This window comes from Neofelis nebulosa, chromosome 4 (assembly GCF_028018385.1).
Source record: "Neofelis nebulosa isolate mNeoNeb1 chromosome 4, mNeoNeb1.pri, whole genome shotgun sequence".
NCBI classification, from domain to species: Eukaryota; Metazoa; Chordata; class Mammalia; order Carnivora; family Felidae; genus Neofelis; species Neofelis nebulosa.
The window spans coordinates 84,694,585-84,718,740 of record NC_080785.1 but is presented as its reverse complement, the minus strand read 5'-3'; the positions used below and the strand labels follow the sequence as shown (position 1 = coordinate 84,718,740).

The 24,156-nt window shown below is 36.1% G+C and overlaps 1 protein-coding gene across 1 annotated transcript in view; it reads right to left on the bottom strand.

The window, feature by feature from the left end:
• Positions 1–24,156, bottom strand: part of SEMA3C (semaphorin 3C) — a 177,511-nt gene that overhangs the window by 39,606 nt on the left and 113,749 nt on the right. Inside the window, exons 10-12 of the mRNA XM_058725269.1 lie at positions 22,948–23,017; positions 21,037–21,181; positions 11,440–11,662 (exon numbers count right to left, since the gene is read on the bottom strand). Coding sequence (XP_058581252.1) covers positions 11,440–11,662; positions 21,037–21,181; positions 22,948–23,017 — 438 coding nt within the window. The remainder of the gene's footprint in view (positions 1–11,439; positions 11,663–21,036; positions 21,182–22,947; positions 23,018–24,156) is intronic.

Here is a 24,156-nt window from a genome sequence, read left to right as displayed (position 1 = left end):
ACTCAATGTGGAGCAAGCATGTTTTTGAATTTAATTACTGCTCCTAATAGCTTCACACCCTAAGAAAGCCATTTAACCTCTCAAAGCTTCAGTTTACACAACTGCAAAATGAGGATACTGATTCTAACTCATAGGATCACTATGAGATTCTGTTAAGATAATGTATTTTAGGTGATAAACTCAGTCTCTGATACATAACCAGGTCATAGGAAAGTGTATGTATGCCATTCAAAAAGGAATTCATTACTCTCCAAATCTGCTTGCTGACTCTATATTCCCTTGAACAGTGAGTGAGACTTCTTTCCACCTATTGCCAAGCTACAAATCTACAAAACATTCTAAACACAGTGTTCACCCTTCCACCTTTCCCAAATCAATTTGTTATCATAAAGTCCTTACCTCTTCCAAAATATCTCTTGAACCCAGTAATCCCTCTCAACTTCCAACTTCTGACATCTGTCTTAATTTAGGCTCTCATCCTTTCTTTCCTATACTAAACAAAAGTCTCCTAACTGGCTTTCTTTTTCTGCCTGTAATGTATGCTCCACATCATTGCTGAAGTGATCTATCTAAAATGTATATAGACAGTGGCCGAACCACTCCAAGGTGACCTCTGAGGAGTCATGCCTTTGTGTATCCTCTCCCGCGGAGTACAGGTGGAATGTGTGACTTGCTTCTAACTGACAGAATAATGCTAAGTTGATAGCATGCCAATTCCATGACTATGCCACAGTATATGGAACCCCATTTTGGCCAAATGAAGGCAGAAACTCTGTTAATTTTGAAGCAGCAAATAACCATGACTTGAATGACCGATAAAAAGATCCATGTGGCAGTGTGGCCTCATTTCTGTATCAAAATTGAAGAACTTAATTTTTTCAAACCTCATGTGAGTTGGGAAGACACCTTGAACTCCAGAAAGTGATGCAGCCTGGCTTACACCTTGCAGCTTTGTGAGACCTTGAGCAGAGAGTCCAGCTAAGGATTCATCTACAAAAACTGAAATAACAAACGTGTGTAGTTTTAAGCCAGTAATCTTGTGATGATTTGATATGCAGCAATAGAAAACTTTCTCAAATGTATCAGGCTTGTATCAGGCAGCCACTTCCTTCCTGAACTCTACAGATCCTTACATTATAGATCTTAACACAATACTGTCTATGAAGAGTTTACAGTGCTCTTTCCCTAGATGTTCCTTTGGCTAATTCTCTTATTTTTTTCAAGTCTTTACTCAACTCTAACCTCTAAATGAGACAAACTCAGACCACGAATCTCCTTTCCCCAGGTGTGTGTGTGTGTGTGTGTGTGTGTGTGTGTGTGTGTGTGTGTTTCATAGCAATGACCAACTTTAAACAGGTTATATAATTTGTTTATTGTGGTTAATTTTATTTCCAGTAGAATGTAAGCTCCACAAGGGCAGAGATCTTAGCCTCTTTGGTTCACTGGTACATAACAAGCACCTGTGAGAGTGCCTGCCACATAATAGGTGTCCAATAATATTTACTGAATTGGATTGAATTGTCTCCTCCACTGGCCACGGGCTCCTTCAAGGTAAGTGTTATTGCTATGTTTCCTTATATATCATAAGCCTTGGCATGCAATAGACTCAATAAATTCTAATGAGTGAATAAATAATATCCTTGTGATGTATTACTATGTTGGGGAGAGGGGCAGGGGGTGAGAGAGAGAGAAGCATAAGCAGGCTCCATGCTCAGCGTGGAGCCCAATGTGGGGCTCAATCCCACAACCCTGAGATCATGACCTGAGCTGAAATCAAGAAGAGTGGAACACTCAACAGACTGAGAAACCCAGGGGCCCCTCAAATAGTTTTATTGTAGTCTTTCAACAAAGCTAGAATTCAAAACCAAGTTATAGTAGTTTCCTGTTGCTGCTATAACTAATTAGCACCAATTCTGATCTTAAAACAACAATGTATTTATTGCCTTAGACAAGAAGTCTAACATGGGTCTCACTGGGCTAACATCAAGGTGTCAGGAAAATTGCATGCCTCTCTGGATAGTCTAAGGATAATCCACTTTCTTGCATTTTCAGCTTCTAGGGCTCATCCAAATTCCTTGGCACATGGACCCCCTTCCTCCCCCTTCAAGGCCAGCAGGATCACATCTCTCTAACATGTCTTCCTTTGTCATATCTCCCCCCCCTAATGATAGCCAGGAAAGGTCCTCTACTTTTGTGAAGTCATGTGATTAGATGGAGTACACCCAGACAATTCAGGAAAATCTCTTCATCTCAAGGTCTGAAACATTAATCCTATCTGCAAAGTCTCTTCTGCCACATAAGGTAACATATGCACACATTCCAGATACTACGATGTAACCTTTGAGGGGCTATTAGTCTACCTGACACATCAGTGAAAGAGAAAAATAAGCATACAACTAAGTAAAACATATATGACTTTAATACCGCAGATTCACCTCAGAAAATCAAGTTTCACATCTTTTTGTTTCAATTTACACTATACTTCATATTCTAAAATGAAACACTTCCTTCCATTTTCTACAAAATTTGAATTTGTTGTTCAATAAACAACAACAACAACAACAACAACTTTAAAGGCTGACTTTCTACAGAAACCACCCCACAACTAAGAGCTAGCTATAGACCTCCTTTGGGTAATCACATAGAGAAGGCCTGGCCATGCTGAGTATAAGGCTGTGAATTCTTCTCCCAGGGACAAAAGCTGCTAAAGCTGCCTCACAGTAACTTGGCAGCACATCAAAAACAAAAACGTAGTGTGGTTGTCTCTTCTTAACACACAGATGAAAGATTTTAGATCGTTTTTAGGCTAGAAAATGGACTTACATTCATATATGAGTAAAGAGTTAAATGAAGGCAACACACAGGGATGAGATTTGGCTGTAGTGGTTTTCAAGTCACCTAGGAAAACATCAGTGACTAAATGGTAAAAGAGTCAATGTTACAGAGCAAACCATCAGCATCTTTCCTGCTGAGAGACACTGTCTCCATGCGTGATATTCTGAAATTCTCCAAATATATCAATGGAGTATGCACAACCCATTTTAATTAAGTAACAGAAGCATGCCAAAGAGATCTACATGTGTTTTGGTGAGTATGTAAGACATACTGAAGACAGATATAAGCCCCACTTAAAAAAACTGAAATGAGCAAAGATTTTAGTGATACATCAAAAATTAAGGTGAAGACCTACTCCATTTTTGCAACCTCTCCTCCCCCCCCCCACAAAATATAACCTCCTTCATTCTTAAATATATGGTTACTTACATAAAAAGATATCAGATTCACAGTTTACGCTTGATCTTAGCCAAAAGGCCAAGAAGTGATTCAGATTCACAGTTTAAATTCCAGCTGAGTTAATTCACACACAATTCCGGTCTGTTCTAAGTCTTCTGTCACCTTTTAAGATGTGTCTTGTTCACATGTAAGACTCGGTGACAATATGTGGGTAGGCAAAAGTGAGTGATGTGCTCAAACAAAACAATGCTGATGCTAATGCTACATGTCAGCTCATGAATAGTATCATCTTGATATTTGTGGATGAAATATTAAATTCATTGTAAAATGAGAAAGAATAAGTTAAATTACTTCATAAGTAAAACATAAATAATATAAAATGGTGTTGGTAAACGAGGTAGTAACTTGAAGAGAATAAATGCTCAGGATATGAAATCAGCCAGCAAGAGTTTATATTTTAGTTGTATCATATACCAAATATCTATGTGATGTTAACTCACCTGAGCTTCCATCCAAACATGATGGAAGATAAATACAGCTCATTCATTGATTCATTCATTCATTTATATCTACTGAGGGGCAACTTTGAGTGAAGCACTATTCTAAGTACTGAAGATACAACAAGGAATAAATCAGACAAATATCCTTGACCCCCATGGCGTCTGCATTCTCACATTTTCTCACAGAGTAGTGATAAGGGTTGGATGAGATTCTAAACGAAAGGTATGTATTATGAATAAATTTAATTAGCATCATTATAATAGTAATAAAAGATTTCAGAAAAAAGTATACTTATTTGCATAATAAGTGGAACACTAAATAAATAAATGGGTTATTCAGGCAAATTAAGAACACTAAAATTTATATAATCACTATGTGAGATTGTATGCTGTCTTAAAAAAATATATCTTGAAGAGTGTCTTGAAGAAAAAAAAATTCTGCTATTTGCAATAAAATTTTTCAGCAATTAGCCATATATGTTTTCAAGAAGCTGTCTTTTGGAGGCATCATTTAAATGAGAACATTTATTTCTGGATTAGCAATCACTGTATGGGCTACCTTCCTTTTTTTCCTCCCTCTCTTTACATATTCCCTTTTTGCTACTCTTCTACATGATCAAGCAATCATCACACCACGATTTATCATCTTCTCCTGTCAATTCAGCCATCATTCCACTGTGTTCCATTAGTTTTTCCTGCTGTGAAAATCCCAATAGAATCCTTGGTAAATTCTCAGAAGTTTCCAGGTTCTGCTTTGGAAAGCAGTGAACCACAATGTTATTAAAATCCAGTGACTTATAAAGGGATTTGTTCCTCACTCCTAAGCAAAGGGGAAGTCTAGACATTATCCTCAGAGTGACATTCGTGCCCAGCTTCCAACTGATGGGAGTCATTTCTGAGCTCAAAAGCACAGCTCTAGCTATCAAATTTTACATGGAGTATTTTAGGGAGTTCTTTAAAAATCAAAATGTCTGGCTCTGTGGTTCATTAAGTGTGCCATTCCAAGAGACAGGACTGCCAAAACCGGTTCATTCCTATGAAGGTAGTTATCCTGTAATGCTGCAAGGCAAACGTATTAAGACTTTAGTCACATATGTGGCATGCACTTCAAAACTCCACGCTTTCAAAGGACTTGCTGGAGCCAACATTCCAACTTAGTACTCATCCAGTGAAACGGAAGCTAATAAGAAGCATGAAACAGTACACAGTATATAAGAATTTTGGCAGAACACCACATGTATCGACCTTACATTTAAAAATCATAATGGCATTAAATCATCCTAAACTACTAACATCCATTCACAAGAAACTATCGTGCTTTCATCAGAAATCACATGTCATTCTGATTCATATATAGTGCTAAAAATATAAATTTGATCGAATGTATCTGAACTTGACCCAGACATTTAGATATTTTCATAACTCCAAAAAGAAAACAGGCAAAAATGTCTTCACTTGTGCAATATAGTCAGCTTTGAACAAATGGCCTGGATGTAAGCAGTAGGTGGCAAAGTTAAAATAGAAATGTTAATCCTATAAGAGCCCTTGCCGGCTGTTTTACAGCCTTTCTTAAAGATTAAGAAAAAAGTGGCGGGGGGGGTGGTGGGGAGCGGGTAAAGATCATAAAAATACCCACATCACTAATTCTAAGAACTAATACACAGCACAAAACAAAACAAAACAAAACAACAAACCAGAACAAAACAAAGATGCTACAAAACACCAACAAATACCACCAAATAAAACAAAACGTGATTTTAAGATACATTTTTTTCAACATGAGATCTCTTTTAGAGGAGTAGCAGCAGGAATGAATGGGAACAAAAGGAAACTTAGTTTCTGGTTTAAGTTTTAATAGAACAGCAGAATATTTTTTACTCAAGATAAAAGGAGAAATATTTATTTTGGGCAACATTATGAATTCCTGTATTATATCTACATATTAGAAAATAGCTCCTTTAAGAAGTCTTAATTTTTCTAAAATTATCCAACTATCAGACAAAACAAGGTCAGCAAACTTGTTCTCTAAAAGGCCAAATAACAAATATTTTAGGCTCTGTGAGCTAAACAGTCTCTGTGGCAACTACTCAACTCTGCCATTGTAGCACAAAAGCAGCCACAGACAAAATGTAAAGGAATGACTGTGGCCGTATTCTAATAAAACTTTATTCATGTACGTGGTAATCTACAAATTTTGTCATTTTCAGTGCTCATGAAATATTCTTCTTATTTTGTTTCAAACATTTAAAAATGTAAAACAACATTCTTAGCTTATGTACCATACATGCAGTGGGTCAGATTTGGTCTAGGTTGTAGTTTGCTGAACCCTAGACTAGACATTGACAATGCAAACTGTAAGAAATAAAATATGAGTAGACAAAGCTCAAATTCTTTTTCTTTCTTTCTTTCTTTCTTTCTTTCTTTCTTTCTTTCTTTCTTTCTTTCTTTCTTTCTTTCTCCCTTCCCCTCCCTCCCTCCCTCCTTCCCTTCCTTCCTTCCTTCCCTCCCTCCCTTCCTTCCTCCCTCCCTCCCTCTCTCCCTCCTCCCCTCTCTTCCTCCCTCCCTTCCTTCCTCCCTCCTCCCCTCCCTTCCTCCCTCCCTTCCTTCCTCCCTCCCTCCCTCCTCCCCTCCCTCCCTCCCTTCCTTCCTCCCTCCCTCCCTCTTTCCCTCCTCCCCTCCCCTTCCTTCCTTCCTTCCTTCCTTCCTTCCTTCCTTCCTTCCTTCCTTCCTTCCTTCCTTCCTTCTTTTTTTGCCTCCCTCCCTCTCTTTCTTTCAGTTATTATTTTATCTATCTGTCTGTCTTTGAATCTGACAATACACAAAATATAATGAAGTAGTTCCAGGCAAGTGGAGAGTAAGATTATCAGCCTCTCAAACTCAGCCAGTATAGTACACTATAAGGGGCTAATTGTAACTCTTACCAGGCATTGGACCCACATAACTACCATGGAGATTCTGGGAGTTACAAAATCATTCACAATATTCAAAGTGAATACAGTTACATAATATCCTATTTTCATTCCAATTAACTGTCATGTAAGTTTTAAGTTGTTTTTTTTTTTAATGGCATCTTCTTTGACAGCTAATGTCTTCATTGAATTCCTCTGAATTTTCCATAACGGTAAAGAGAAAAGGAAGCCGCTAGAGAAGCTTGCCTCTGGCAGTATTTGCAATATTATTATTTACTTATAACAGCTGAAAAGCTCTCTGGTAATTAGGGAGTTGGCAACACCATGACATCTTATCTCCTTCCTAAGATATTTAGATACACAAGGTAAGAAACCCTTGGGAGCAGTGACCTGTAATTCTCCCAAGTTCCATTTCAGAAAAGGTTATTCTGTTCATTTTTAGTAGCAAACAAGCACTGAAGACTCTTTTGAAGAAGTTTTGCCAGCGATCCAAAAACTACCTGGGCAACAAATATTTCTATACCAATATACTGGCTGTTAGAGTTTCAGGTAAATTGGAATCACTGCTTCTAAATTACAGTGCAGATTGATAGGACCATGGGGACAAGATCCAATGGTTAAGTGAGTTATCATCTCTTCAGAAAGATACTGTCGGCAGAGGTACTATCATAGCATGTACTCTCCTGTTGGAGGAGAGTCTTTCAGAGACTCATGTGGCTTTGTAAGGAATCATTAGGGAAACATCTCAGTACAGTTAAAAACATATCCCTAAACACTGTTTTTCAAAATGACACAAATGTTTAAATACCAACATAAAAAGTCTATGTAAAAGTGCCAGATACTTATGTAGTAAGGAAAGCCAAAGAATTTGTGCAAAAGTATGTTTTTTACTGCCTTCTATCTGAATAAACTGCTACACAGTTTATAAAGACTTGAAAATTCCATCCATTAAATCTACATATTTTATGCAGACTTTCATGAGAAAACAACCCAACTGTGACATCAGAGTCCACTTTTAACACAAGTTCCAAAAGAAAAAAAAAAACAAAACATTTTTTATGAGTGATATAAGATATTAGGGAGAAGAAGGACTCTAAAATTTACCACTTCACTCAAGGAATTTTTTTTTAAATGCAAACTCCATGTTAGATGATTGAGCCAAGGCTAAAAGCAACTCTTCAAAGTCCTCCACATGGAGGTTACATCTTTGGAGAACACAGCGTATATGCAAATGAAGAATAACTTTTGCAAATAGTTATGAATTCACTTCATTATATGAGTAGCAATGTATATAGTCATGATATTCAATTCATCTAGACAAATATTTATTGAGCTTACCAGGCACTGTGATATGCCTAGAGAGATTGCATATCAAGGACAAACAGAACCTTGAAAGGAATGTGTGGTAAGAATACAAATATGGGAGACTTGATTAAGAGTCTGAGAGTTTGAGAGTCTTAGGAGTGGGTAAGTTGAGTTTGAAGCATGATGTTTGAAATGTTAAGGAGTTATACAATCTGTGTTCTCTAAAAGTAAGATGTAAATCAACAACACAGGTGTTGGTGGGGATGTGGAAATAAAGGAACATGCGATGCACTATTGGTGAGAATGTAAACTGGCAGAAAACGGTGTGGAGTTTCCTCAAAAATTTGAAAATAGAACTACCCTATGAACCAGCAACTGCACTACAGGATATTTACCAAAAGAATACAAAAACACTAATTCAAAAGGATACATGCACCCCTATGTTTATAGCAGCATTATTTGCAATAGCCAAGATATGGAAGCAGCCCAAGTGTCTATCAAGTGATGAATGTATTTGCATATATATATACACACACACACACACACACACACACACACACACACACACGATGGAATATTACTCAGCTATAAAAAAGAATGACACTTTGCTATTTGCAACAATGTGGAGCTAGAGAGTATAATACTAAACAAAATAAGTCAGACCGAGAAAGATGAATACCATATGACTTCACTCATATGTGGACTTTAAGAAACAAAACAAAAAAAGCAAAGAAAACTAGAGACAGAGTCAAAGCAAGAAACAGAATTTTAATTATAGAAAACAATCTTATGGTTACCAGAGGGGAGGTGAGCGAGGGGATGGGTGAAATAGGTGATGGGGCTTAATGAGTATACTTGCTGTGATGAGCACAGGGTGATGAATGGAGGTGCTGAATCCCTATATTGTACACCTGAAACTTTAACACTGCATGTTAACTAACTGGAATTAAATACTTTTAAAAAAATTTAAAAAAATAATAAAATAAAATACAAAAAAAAAAAAATAAGATGGGGTGCCTGGGTGGCTCAGTCGGTTAAGCGTCCGACTTCGGCTCAGGTCATGATCTCACGGTCTGTGAGTTCGAGCCCCACGTCGGGCTCTGTGCTGACAGCTCAGAGCCTGGAGCCTGCTTCAGATTCTGTGTCTCCCTCTCTCTCTGACCCTCCCCCATTAATGCTCTGTCTCTCTCTGTCTCAAAAATAAATAAAACATTAAAAAAAATTTTTTTAAAAGATGTAAATGCAAATATTGAGCTCTGGAAATGGCAATGACTAGAGATATACATTTGGGATTTGTTTGTACATAATGGAAAATTAAAAGCACATGAATAAATGAGATGGCCAAAGAATATGTAAAAAGAAGAGGCCTGTGGACAGAGCCTTCGGGAATACCTATGCTCACCAGCCGGAGGAAGCTAGGCTAATGAAGGAAACAGAACTGCCAGGGAAAGAAGGGAGGTATATTACTTGTGGCCGAAGCAGCAGGTAAATAGAGATTCTGCAATACCACGTGACGCGAAGAGAAAAGGGAAGCACTTCATTGGTTTAAGGTCATTGGATTTTCTTATGAGGACACTGAACACCTTGGCAAAATCGCCAGAACAGCAGGGATGGCAACAGGTGGAGGTGTCTAGTTTTGTATCCTGGTGTAAGGTTTCCAAGCCAAAGATATAGTAGAGAATGAAATGAACAAATAAAGTGAATAAGAAAATAAGTGATAAAGAAAGGTCCTGGAGATAGCAGGAAAGGATAAAATTGAGAACACTGAAGAATGATTCATCTGGGAAGGAAGGATTATTTCTCAGGGCAAGCAAAGCGAGGATCAGTAAAAACACAGATATGTCCAGGTGTGAAGCAGGATGCCAAATAGTACATGTCAGCAGATTCTTGCCCTCAGACCAGTACAAACTGAAATTACATGAGACTAAAAGATTCAGATCTGGGTTTTAAGTGTAAGAACAAAATAAGAACTTCATAAGAAAGGCACACTTTGAAAGTATTATTTAGCTAAGAAAAAATATCCACATCTTAAACTGATTGAAGCCTGAAAGCTCAGAATACATATTGCACAACTGCATATCTGTTTTTTTAAAAAAATGTTTAGTTATTTATTTTTGAGAAAGAGAGAGAAAGAGAGCAGAGGAGGGGCAGAGAGAAAGGGAGAGACAGAGAATCCCAAGCAGACTCCATGCTGTCAGCACAGAGTCTGACACAGGGCTTAAATTGACAAACCTTGAGTCATGACCTGAGCTAAAATCAGCAGCTGTATACTTAACAGACTGAGCTACCCAGGCACCCCCGCACCACAGCACATCTTATAAATCAGGTTTACAGACACATTTTAGATCTATTTCTGAAACTAGTAGAGAAATTACCTAATTTCATGAAGTAGCTCTGATATTATAGGTAAAGAGATTTCATCACTTCCTGCAAGGTAGTCAGGAATGTTTGAAAGATGTTAACTACTGCCTGTCAAACTAGTTTTTTTCTCTAGAGTAGTGGTTCTCAAACTTTAGTGTATATCAAGTTACCTGGAGGGCTTGTTAAAACACAGACGCTGGGTCTTATCCCTAGAGTTCTTGGACTAGAGCCTGAAACTGTATTTCTAACAAGTTCTTGGGTTATACTGATTTTGTTGGTCTGCGGACCACATTTTGAGAACTCCTGCTACAAGGTCAGCCATTCCACATTCGTGTAGGTCTACAAACAAGAGTATTTTTCACTCAACTAGTCTATTAAAGTAAATTGGCAAACTACAATTGTGAATGTATTAAAATACTACCACTAAAATACATATTAAAATACTACCATTTAAAAAAAAAACCTATCTTTATTTGTTATTAAATTCACTTTTAAATGTTATCTAGAACCATCTACCATTATCATTATCACTGGAAAATGACTCCGTGTATTTATTAAAAAGTTGCAGGGGTGCCTGGGTGGCTCTGCTGGTTAAGCATCTGACTTTGGCCCAGGTTGTGATCTTGCAGTTCATGGGTTCGAGTCCCCCAATGGGCTCTGCACTGGTAGTGTGGAGCCTGCTTGGGACTCTCTCTCTCTCTCTCTCTCTCTCTCTCTTTCTTCTCCTCCTCCAGTTGTGCTCTCTCTCTCTCTCGAAATAAATAAATTAAAAAAAATTTTTTTAAAAGTTGCAGAATTTGGTTCAGTTGAGAGAAACACTAACCCATGCTTAAAAGTCTTCCCATACTTTCATTCAGCTCATAATTATTATATTTCACTATAATATGTGCCAGGGACTCTTCTAGGTGCTTTACATATATTATTCCACTAGTTACTCATAATAAGCCTATACAGTAATTTGTTTTATTAACTCCATTTTACAGATGTGGTAACAGGCATTGAGACATTAAATACCTCAGTGAGAATCAGACAGAAATACCATTGGAGTCTCTCTGATTCCAATATTATGGTCCTGGCCTATTATGCTCTTTGACTACACATTAAAGTATAGTTTGAGCTCAAATACTTACCTGTTCCGAGAAACAGGACGTGGTATCTACCATCAGCAGCATTCACTCGATCCACAGCTATCTTTGTGTACTTATAGTCAGTACCTATACGAACAATCAGAGGTCTTCTGTGGATTGGGTAGATAGAATTGTACATGAGAGGATGGTTCCGAATAAAAGTGACAACGTCATCTGGGAACTCCTTAGTGGTCCGCATATTGGGCGTAAATGCTCCTCCTGGGCACTAATAAAATATTTTAAAAAGAACCAAATTAGTAAATAGTTACTTCCTTTTAGTAATAACCAAAAGACCTCCACTTTTCAAAATATTTAGAAGCTCAAGTTGTTGTAAGCACAGATCCTCTTTGACTTACAATTATGGGTTTAAATTCTGACAAACCCATCATAAATTGAAAATACTGTAATTTAAAAATGTATTTGATACACTTAACCTACCAAACATCATAGCTTAGCTGAGCTCACCTTAAACGTGCTCAGAACACATACATTACCCTGCAATTAGAGACAATCATGTAACACAAAGCTTGTTTATACTAAAGTGTTGAATAGCTCATGTAATTTTTTGACTGAACTAAGAGTGAAACACAGAATGGCTGTAAGTGTATGGGTTGTTGACCTTTGTGATCACAAGACTGGGGGTTGCCGCTCGCTGCCCTACCCAGCATCCAGAGAGGAGAAATCACTAGCCTGGGAAAAGATCAAAATTAAGTATTCAAATTACAGCTTCTGCTGAACTTGTATTGTTTCTGCATCATTGTAAAGTCAAAAAACCGTAAGATGAACCATCATATTTGCTACTCATTGAGGAGAAAACAACATGGCTATATATACAACTATCTATAGCAAATGAATTAAAAAAGTGTACAATTTGACCACTTGAACAAGGCTAAGTCCACTTATCCTACTCCGTTTGTTTTTGGAGAGCAGTTGATGCCATTTTATATATAACTTTTTACGCTTCCCATATGTCACTTTTCTATTCCTATTCTTGCCAGTGACAGTGTTGTTAGGGGTGGGGGGGCACACTTGTGGATATAATCTAGTACTATCACTGGCTAAAACAGGTTATCATTATCAGATTCAATCAGAATTGAATTCAATACAAGAGAACCATATGGTTCTTTCCTCCCCAAAGAGGGATCTCTGAAGTCAGAACTTGGATTGGATGTGGAAAATGAGAACTGATAATTCCCTTCTAGAAAAGATTGCTACGACTTCCATTAATCTTTGAATAAAATTCCCATCCCTTAGCATGGTCTCTAAGCTCCTATATGTCTGGCTTTCATCTACCATTCCCAAAGTACCTCTTGCTCTTCTTCAGTCTCAAGCACGCTCCCGCTCCAGAACTTTGACACTGGCTATACCCATTTGGAACGCTCTTCTCCCTATAACTCCATTCTGAACCTCATTCAGTTCTCAATTCAAAAGTTACTTCTTTAAAGGTAACACATATAAAAATAGTTCCCCATCTCCATCTCTACTTTCTATCTCCTTAACCAGCTTTATTTTTCTTCACAGCTCTACTTACCTAACTGTATATTATATATTTGTTGTTTGTATGTCTATTGTTTGTTTCTCCCTCTGGAATGTAAGGTATGTATTGACCTGAACTGGGTATATTTTGTTCATCGTTTCACTCTCAGAGCTACAACACAGCTGATAAAGAGTAGATATTCAACAAAGAGCAGTTTATTGAGAGAATTACTCTATTACATCTGGCATTCAATTTTGGTGCAGGGGCTGTATGAAACAAGAGCTTCAGTTCTGGCCAGGAGAGGAAAGATTCAGAGCATCAAGGTCAAAGAGGCAGCTAGACAGCAATAATAACTGAAAAGGGACTGCTGGACAGCTTTAGCAGTTCTGGAAAGAGCGCATGACAAGGGCTTCTGGGGAGAAGATTCCATTTATAGGGTATCTGAGGCCAAGCTCAGGGGCAGGCTGGGAGCTTCTGAAGCTTGGAACTCAAACTTATCCACTAATAGGATCCAAGTGTTAAGTTATACAAGCAAAGCTGTTGGTATAATCTTTAACACATACAAACATTATTTGTGTAACCCTATTAAATAAATACCTGTCAATATTTCTACTTTTAGAAACAAAAAAATATTTAGTCATATTTTCTTGAAAAAGACCATTTCTTTTCTAGTTTTCATTTATTCCCTTTAGAGAGGTACAAGGTAAAAAGAAATCAACAAAGCAAACTTTCTGATCAATAGCAAATCTATGGCAAACAGCAGGATGGAATGGGTCAGTAACATACTGGAAAGTTATACCTTTTCTTTTTTTATTAATTTTTTTTATTTAATGTTTTTATTTATTTTTGGGACAGAGAGAAACAGAGCATGAGCAGGGGAGGGGTACAGAGAGGGGGAGACACAGAATCTGAAGTGGGTTCCAGGCTCTGAGCTGTCAGCACAGAGCTCGATGCGGGGCTCAAACTCATGGACTGTGAGATCATGACCTGAGCCGAAGTCAGAGGCTTAACTGACTGAGCCACCCAGGTGCCCCAAGTTATACCTTTTCAAGAGTGGCAATGAACACTCATTTCTAGCTGATTGCTCCTATGCAGGAATACATCCTGGTGTGGCCAGATTTCAACAGAAGATAGAAATGTGGAATTTTATGTGAAATCTGCCAAAATTTTAATGTTAATTCAATATAAAAAGAGAAAAAATAACTTTAGGGGTCCCCCAAAACATGGTGATCTCTAGGTTAAACCCTTGCAACAACTTTCCCACAATGTTAGTGCCTCTGGACCAGCATCCTTGGGCAGACTCACATTTGCAAATAACTCTCAGCAAATTATAATGTTGCCTCACTCATTTAGACTCTATCGTACTGAATGCAATTTTTTGACTCACTTTGACCAGTTAACGTTACTAGAACTTTTTACAGGACCAGTAAATATAGCTCTTTTTTTATAGAAAGGCACAAGGAGCAATTAATTGACTTCAGTAAGGAGAGATAATGAGACAAATAATAAAACTAAGCCTCCCCGTTCATAATCCCATTAAGTAGACTTTCATCTGGGGCTCATGTGCTTTTCTTTTAGGAAAAAGCATTATATTTAAATATACATGTTTATAAATTGCCCACAAAAAAGACCAAATGAGGACAAAGAATTTCACTTGAGGGTATTCTAAACTGATGCATATGTTCCATACTTCTGAAAAGCGTAGAATTATGGGTGTTTTCTACCCTCATTCCACACACAAAGTGGAAAAAGGGAAATACATTGCTCACTGAATGAAAAAATGGAAAGACCAAATGCACGGGCAATTCAAATAGTTCCAGTTCCTCATAAAACACCACTAATTATGGTTTGCTAAGCTGAGATGTCTCTTTAAATATTTGCAAACATTCTCATTTGTAGGTTCCAGAAAGATCCAAAGTTAGCATATATTACTGAGCAATTTATATAATTTCCAGTTAACAATTTTCATGTGTGATAAGGTGATTAAATTAGAAGTGTCTGGTTTCTTGGCCTTATTTAATTGAAATTCGGTTAAAATTATGTTTCAGGTGCTCAAAACTGTAGAAACCCAAATAAATCAACTCACAACTCTAATCAGTTATTTTATATTCATTCAAATGTCCCCTATCTGGGACTTTTGTTTTATAGTCACAATGAACTTCTTGCTTAGAAACAAGTGTTTCCTGGTAGGCTTTTATTTTTGAAATTACCAAAGAATTCTTTTTGACAATAATTATTTTTTTTCATTGATTCGTGGCACAAACTTTACAGATAAGACACAGGGTGAGTGAGAACAATGGTGACAAGAACAAAAATGGATGACCCTTTGCAGATTCTGTATCTGGACTTGCAAGTTTGCTCAGTGTAACATTACCAAATACAAATAAGATGCAACTAACTTATCCCTTGCTTTGTGATATGAGAAAGCATATGTACTAAAATCTCCAGATAAATATAACATCCACGTACTACCATAAAACAAAGCCTCTGTCCACAAATGAGGCTGGTGTCCCCCTCTTTAGAAAGCTGATTTAGCTCTGCAAATTTTCATTAAGTAGTTTGGATTAAACCTCAAGTTGTTTTTCTCCAGTTCTAGCATTCTGTTTATCAAGCAGTGACAGGCACTCCTTTTTTGAGTAAAGACATTTTAAGTATTTTGATTACTAAAGTGCTGGGTGAAATGCTGGGAACAATAACAATGCCATGTTAAGGACGTATCAGCAATTGTCATCCTCACCTAATTTGTTTCCTATTTTTAGGTATTCTTGATGTCTTCCATCCTCTGATGCTCCTCACAAAGCACACCCATGATCCTTGTTTTCAATATTAATATATTGAATAGAATATCTCCATTCTTTGAACACATTCTTTAAATTTTTAATTGGGGGGGAGGGGCATAAACGGAGAGGGAGAGAGGGAATCCCAAGCAGGTTCTGCACTATAAGCATGGAGCCCGACACGGGGCTCAATCTCATGAACTGGGAGATCATGACCTGAGCCAAAATCAAGAGTCCAACACTTAACCGACTAATTTTATTCACCTTTTAGTCAAAAAGCATTTTGATGTGCCCAGTAGGAGACATAAGAATAAGAAGCTACCATTATCTTCTAGAAAGAAGTATTCTAGTAAGGAAGATGGGTATATTCAAAGCAAAATAACAATTAAGTCATATAATAATAATTTAAGACAAACAAAATAAATAACAAATGTTGGTTTGTGATCAGTTGTCATATATGTTTAAGAGCAAATATATTTTAAATGAATTCAGAATAGTAGAGAACTTAAGGGTTTCAGGGTTGGTGAAAGGTTTAAAGATAGGATAAAAATGTTGGAATATTTAAGGAACTGTAATTCCTGAGGCACTGCTGGGTCATAGAGCACAAAGTAGAAGAAGGCGGTAGGAGTTGAGATTAAAGACTGGAAAATAAAGGCAAAACTAGTCAGAGAAGGAGAGACAGACATGGTCAAGAAGAACTTGACCTAACACTTGAAAGATGAGTGATATATGGATAAATACACGGACATTTGGCATTCCAGAATCTGGGTTAGTTTCTGGCATTGATCTCTGAAACTTGTATTCTGAGAGAAAGTGATCCCCTTGCTGAAACCCTTGGTAGTCTAGACCCTTTATTTGAAGCCTAAAGAATTACATAGTTGAAGACTTGTACTTTTATGCACCAGTTGGTCCTCATCCTATTTGCATTTATCCTCCATTGCCGACAAGACTGCTCTGCTCCTGTCCTATTAGCTCATACAGAGCTTCTAGAAGGACTTATTAATTTCTATCTTTGCCTTATAATGTAAGCTGAAACATCCTTCCTTCCTAACCTAAATTATCCAAATCCAACTGCCTTCAGGGCCAGTTCAGTCTCTTATTGTTTATATGCCTTCTCTAGAGAAGGCTATCCCATGGCAGTCTTTCTGTCCTCTGGACTTCAATAATATTTATTGTCTATTTTATTCATGTGTCTTGAATAATGATATGAAACAACATATAATGAATTTTTCATGTCTATATGCCTTATATATTTTATTGTAAACTTTCTTCACAGTGTTTTAAACATCCTTGAAGAATAGAAATATTTCTAATGTAAGAACCATGAAAAGATGCATGGAATCAACACAAGTGCCAGCAATAAAGTTCTTTTTTCTTGCCAACACTAACTAGGTGGGTCATGAAGTTTCTGTGTTCTTTTGCTGCACCAGGTACCAGACCTGTAAAGCACAATGATTAAAGCAGATGGTTCTGGTCCAGTTATAAACAGATATTAAAACAGAACACTTTTATTAGGTTCTGCTTAACACGATAGCATAAGCAAAAACAATTTTCTACAGAAGCTTTATACACGTTGCAACAGAATAATGTAATATGTTAGCTCAGCCACAGAGAGAATCTGCAGTCTTTGGCTGCCCTTTGCAACATACCAAAGGTGTCTTGTTTCTTCCACAAACTTGAATCACTTATGGAAAAACATTATGACACAATTGGCAGGATTCTTCCCACTGACTTGTGCTTGCTAGTTGGGGCAGTTTGCTAACATAGCTATCCACCCTGCTTTAAAAGAATCACCTACAAGGAACATTGGAATGAGGGTATACAATGTCTGCCCCTGTCATTTCTTTAAGAATTCAGTCATGTATTTATGAGGTTGACCTGGCAACTGAACTACTGTGTAGGAAAATAAAATACAGCAATGACAGTTGATTCTTCATTGGGAGGTCTTCAGAAGCAACATTTTTAACCCGAGAAAAGAGGGAATGCTTTGGGTCACTTGGCTGTAGGTCTTCTGGCTACATCAGTGGGATATTAAACCCTGGAAGCCCAGGGAAGAGACAGACACTGGCCACTCTGAGTCACACAGCTGAGACTTCATGGTGTGTTGTTCAGTGAAGGGTGGAGGGACTAAATCTGGGAGGTTTGCTTTTCCAGAAGGAGTTCCAGAGGTCTTCCTCCACCCTGCCTCTTTTACTCCCTAAGGATCACTCATCTGACAATTTTTTTATTTAAGGGAGCTGCTCTGGTCTCAACACCAGATGTAAGAAACCACATTATAGAAATATGTCTCAAGTACCGACTACTCCCTTTATTTCACGGAGTCAGCTCCAGATGTGTGTTACTAAGCCCTGGCTTATACCACACTGCTTTACAACAGAAAAAACATGCTTATTCTTAGCAGCTTGGAAAGAGTGAAAAGTGGGACTGTTAGCAGAATTTTCTAATTTAGCATTGGCTTACTTTGTTTCAATAAAAGGGGTTTATCTATTCCCACATTTTATGTAGAATAATCGCTATTCAACATGAATGGTTTTCTCACTATGATTCCTGAGAGTCCTTTTGAGCTGCCATTCCGGTGAAGTCTGACAAGGGTTGGGAACAGAGGTGGCTTTTCTTTAGGAAAAGCAAAACAAAACCCTCACTTGTAATAGTCATCAATTTCCATACTGTAACTACTCTCACCATGCTAATCTCAAGTTACTACTGGGAATCCCTACTTGAGACAAGGCAAGGTGTACGCAATCTGTTCTGTAAACTGGATATAGAGTAGCTCCGACCCAAACTCATTGAGGCTCTGGGGCCTCAGACCTGATTCAATTAGCATGGCTCTCTTTTATCAATCTTATTGGTTTATCTGAGAAATGTCTCTTAAGGATATACTTGGAGGAAAGTAGAATTTTTTGAGTTCACAAACCACCCGTTCCTTGACTAATCCCACATGTGTGTTGCAAAGAAGAATAATTAATGGAAGCATATTCTATCACAACCTCCCGTTAATTTTCTGCATTAAGATGAAGGAACGACTTGGTCAACTTCAAATAGCAAGTAATCCTCAAAACTAACATTTATCTCTGAATAGGTTATCAGTGAGTCCCCTGGAAATGAATGAAGGGCACTGAATGAAATAATGAGAGCCATGAGTTATAATGGAATTTGAAAGTGGTTCAGCTCCCCCTTCTGTTGTATAATCTCTGCTCCTTACCCAACCCACCTCAAGTTGAGATACCCTGAGATTGATGCATCTGTTGATATTTTCCTTGTGTTATACAAAATCATTAAGTACTTTTTCCACTTTCTGTTGAGCTATGGGCATCAAAGAGAGATCATTTAAAAGGGGATAGATTGTGAATTGTATAATAGGACTTCATCCCCAGCCATGATTAAGTGTGGCTCTTCAAAATTTAATTGTTTCACAGGTAAGGAGCAATGATGATAATCTTTTAATAAAAAGTTAATTAATTAATTAATTTAAGTTTAATTTAAGTTAATTTAAGTTTATTAATTAATTATTTATAATTATAAAATAAATAAATAAAAGTTTATTTATTAATTAATTTAAGTTAATTTAAGTTAAAGTTTAATTTAAGTTAATTAATTAATTTAACTTTCACCCTGGGGCACCTGGGTGGCTCAGTCGGTTAAGCGGCCGACTTCAGCTCAGGTCACGATCTCGCGGTCTGTGAGTTCGAGCCCCGCGTCGGGCTCTGGGCTGATGGCTCAGAGCCTGGAGCCTGCTTCCGATTCTGTGTCTCCCTCTCTCTCTGCCCCTCCCCCGTTCATGCTCTGTCTCTCTCTGTCTCAAAAATAAATAAAACGTTAAAAAAAAAATTTAAAAAAATTAAATAAATAAAAGTTAATTATTCCTATAAACCACACATTTAAGATGATGGAAAAATAAAGGACTGAATAATACATTGCAAATAAACTCTAAGAATAACACAAAAAATAAATTATCAATTAACAAATAGTTATGTGGGATGAATATCTAAAAGCATATTGGCAGAGGGAACTTCATAACTAAGGAAAAAGGAAAAAGAAACATTTTAAGAAAATAATATTCTAACAACCATCTTTTGATTATTTTCCATAAAATCATTCTTCTCTACTCACATCCACCCTATTTTATAATTATAACCATACTATGAAACTGAAAATATAAGAAAATTACATTCCCTATGAAAGTCCATTGAAAATCATATTCCTCTTGATTGTTTCCTCTCAGTGTACCATGTGACATTTTATAGAAACAAAAACTAATCAATATTCTAGAATTCAATAAAGCATTATAATGCGCCAAACGAAAAATAAATAGTAGGACTGTGATCGTTGTAGTGCTGGAAAAAGTTCAATTCCAATTGGTCAGTGCACTGTCTGTAGCTGGAAAGGTTAGTTTTCAACGTACTCCTTAATACTTCTGGTATTACAAAACATGGATATACCTGTATACCTCAAAACTGTAGAGTTTACAAATATTTTACTGAACTAGAATATCACTTTCATCGTGTTTATTTATACATACTATTTCTTTCTTTGAGAAATATACAACATATAATTTTTAAATATATCCCTTACAATGGAAAGATCTACGTATGATTTATCTGTAACTTAATTCTCATATGGTTATTCCTTTATTAAGATAGGTAACATTCCTTAATATTAGGAAGGGCTGTGTGAAAAGCATTAAAATTCTTTCAGGATGCCGCCAAAATGTTAATAATTTCCAAACTATGGCTTTATGACAATAAAATTAGGAAAATATCTCTGCCATGTCTAACATATCCAGTTGCCTTCAAATCTAAAAGATATTTTATTAGCAATAGCACTTAGAAAAATTTGTGGAGAGTGCTATACTATACCATATTTGTAAAATACCAAATCTGAGAACCCATAACCTGAAAAATTACAATAAGTGAATCAGTAAGTCAGTAAATATATATATATATATATATATATATATATATATATATATAGATAGATAGATATATATCAATGCAATATATATATGTATGTGTATATATACATATATATATATATTTTTTTTTAATGTGTATTTATTTTTGAGAGACAGAGACAGAGCATGAGCTGGAGAGGGGCAGAGAGAGAGGAGACAAAGAATCTGAAGCAGGCTCCAGGCTCTGAGCTGTCAGCACAGAGCCCGATGCAGTGCTTGAACCCATGAACTGTGGGATCATGACCTGAGCTGAAGTCAGACGCTCAACTGACTGAGCCACCCAGGCTCCCTTCGATTATATTTAATAAACATCAACATGATATCATATCCTGGTAAGTTATATATATATGTTTTTTAAAAAGCAAAATAACAAAGAAATTTTCCTAGATACTTACAGTTCCAGGGCGAGGATACGGAATTCTACCCTGATAGGAGATCAGCTGATGATTGGGCCCTTCTTTATGGGCAAAAGGCCCATTAAACACAGTCTGTATATCAGATAAATGATACACACACACTGCTGATCCTTTAAAAACTGAGCTAAAAAAAGAAACAGAAAGAGATCCATTTTCTTATTTTTTTTAACTTCTAAATACAATTTAAAAAAACAGATGGCAAGGTTTGTGATGAAGAGTTGATAATTCATCATGGAAAAGTTGAACATTACAGTACACACTGTAAAGCTAAAAGATCTTCTCTCCTATTTTGAAATAAGTCATTGGTACATAAAGCATTAAAACATTTAATCCATTTCATGGAGGCAGTAGACAATAATAAGTTATAGAAGAGTTCTCAATGTTTCCAAAATATAGGACAAGTCAAAGAGTTTCTAACTAGTTTATCTTAACAACAAAAAATAAATTCATGATTTATTCAAAAATATGAATTTGAATTCTAAGTCACTGTCAATAAAATCTATCATAATTTAACTGAAAGAAATAAATCTCATTAAGAGAAAACTGTATTTCTTTGTCTTAAGATTATTTTAACGTGAGAATGTTCTCACATTTATCCTAAAGAGTAGTCAGAGAGTCTAAGTTGTCATAATTTATGTATTTTCCTTGTTAATGACAAAAAAAAGAAAAACAAAAACAGTAAAGTCTAAAAAAAGTTCATTACATTAACGCCAATATAATCTCAGAGAATGTGTTTGGATCCTTACTAAAAACTATTTCTGTTGTCACTAAGGCAGATTGACTGAAACAAACATTTCTCTGACTTACATATATCTCTTAAATTAGATGCCTAAGGGAAAACTTAGATGCCCATTGAAAAAAACAAGATATGTTATTAATCATTAGCACTGCTGCTCAGAAATGACAATTATGAATTTTTCAAAAGACTATTGGTGTTGGGGAAAACAAAAACTGTAGAAATATTTTTTTGAAACAAACATTTTCTTCTGAAGAATCTGGTTCTTTTCACTTTGTTCACTTATTTCTGAGTTAACTCAAGACCATTTTCTCTTTTAAAACACGAGTTAAACTGTTCATCCTGTAGGACATATTTTTACATATTTTATAGGGCAAATGTAAATATGACATATAATCAATATCTTTGTGATTTTATTTTTCCTTGAATGGACCATTACAGTTTACAATTATGCTGTGCTTGCCCTGCTAAAGAAGAATGCTAAAATCGTCAAATTTTTGTTTTTTGGTTGGTTTTCTAATAAAAGGCACAGATTACATTCTGCATTGGCCCTGCTATCGCTCGGGTACTGTGCTGCCTTCTGAGTAACATTCTCAGTGTAAAATAATTAAACACAAATATATCTAGGAAAAGGTGAGAAGACGGCAAGTTGTCTTGAAGTATATGAAAATTAGGATTGGACATCCCAGAGAAGTTGGAAGACATTAAACCTATTTTCCAGTATATGAAATACTGCCATACGGGACATGAAAACTAGTGCACTATTTTATTAGTTTCCAGTCATCATTTTAGATTGCTCCAGAAGTAAAACTTATTTTAGCAGAAATACCAAAAGTTTTAGGTGAATCATGGATCTTCAAACTACTTCCTTAAAACAAAATATCTTATATACTTTATTCCTACATTATAATTCATATTTTCCTTTCTTTGAGAAAAATAGCATATAATCATTATAAATACTCTGTACAAAACCATTTTGAAAGTATTAGTTCAGCTTGAATATATTTTGGTCACCAGGCAAAAGTAATAAAACAGGATGGTTATATCCTGAATGCTTTGTAAAATTAAAAACTGAAAAGAATGTTTTGTAATGATTACTGTCATTTAGTGAAGTTTATTGTTTAACACATAAGCTGTAATTGTTTAATAATTACCTTGATGTTGTAAAAATGCCATACACTAGTGTTGTCCTTGGGTTATCTGTTTCCAGCAGAAACACATCCTCTATAAAAGGAAAATATCATTCGTTTAAAGTTCCCAAATATTAACCATATTTAAAAAAAATTTACCCCAAGAAAATAATTTCAACTATGAAAAATATTATCGAGAAGCATATTCTGGCAGTATCATTATAATCTGGAAACAACTAAGTGAACCCAATGAAAGGCACATGGTAAAGTGAATTAAATGAAATATCATACAAACACTATAGGGATGTATATAGACTGCAACCTTATGGAAACCATGCTAGTGAAGTAATATTAAGTGAAAAAGGTATAGTGGTACGTAATATAGACTAGAATCATGTGAAAATCGTACAACTATATAACAGATTACAATAAGATTACCAGTAAGTATTTCTGGTTAGCAGAGCTATATTTTCCTATCTTCTTTTGTATGCATTTTCTATATATCCTTTAAAGATAACATAATCGTTTTTTAAATTTAAAAAGTATTACGTTCACAGTTTCTTTTTCACATAGGGTTGGAAGCTGGAATGTGGAAGAAAACTCAAAGCCACTTTTTTCCTTATATAAAAGAAGACTGTTTTGGCTTTTGGTTAAAATTGCTAGTGACATTTTTACTTAATTGATAATTTGCCTAATAACAAAAAGTTTAAAGTATATTAAGGCAAAGACAAAGGTACAGATAGTAAGGCTCAGTACCACAGAACAGAACCTGGAAGTAGATTTCTGATAGGAAACATCAGTGAATAATCAATTGTCACAATTACAAGAAAGGTCTGAATTTAGTAACATTTTTTGCAAATAAGATTCTTGCTGGGAAATACAAAAAAAAAAAAAAAAGATGTAACCCATTTTTATTGCTTACCTCTCAGATGATGAGGTAAAAAAAAATCTGAGAATAGCCAGTAGTTTACGTTTTAATGGGTTAAAGCAAAATAAATGTCATTTCTAAATGGCACTTAGTAAACATAACACTAAGATGTGTATCAAGGTATTCTGATTAAAAAGAGAACTGTTTCTTGGTAGAAAGGAATCAGATCGTAAGTTCTTATTTGACCTGGTATAACTCTACTTATGTCACACATCCTGAAAGTAATTCATCTCGGGGTCACCCAAGAAGGGCTGATTAGAGTACAAATTTAATTTCCACCCTGAAACTTTCCCATCCAACCTTGA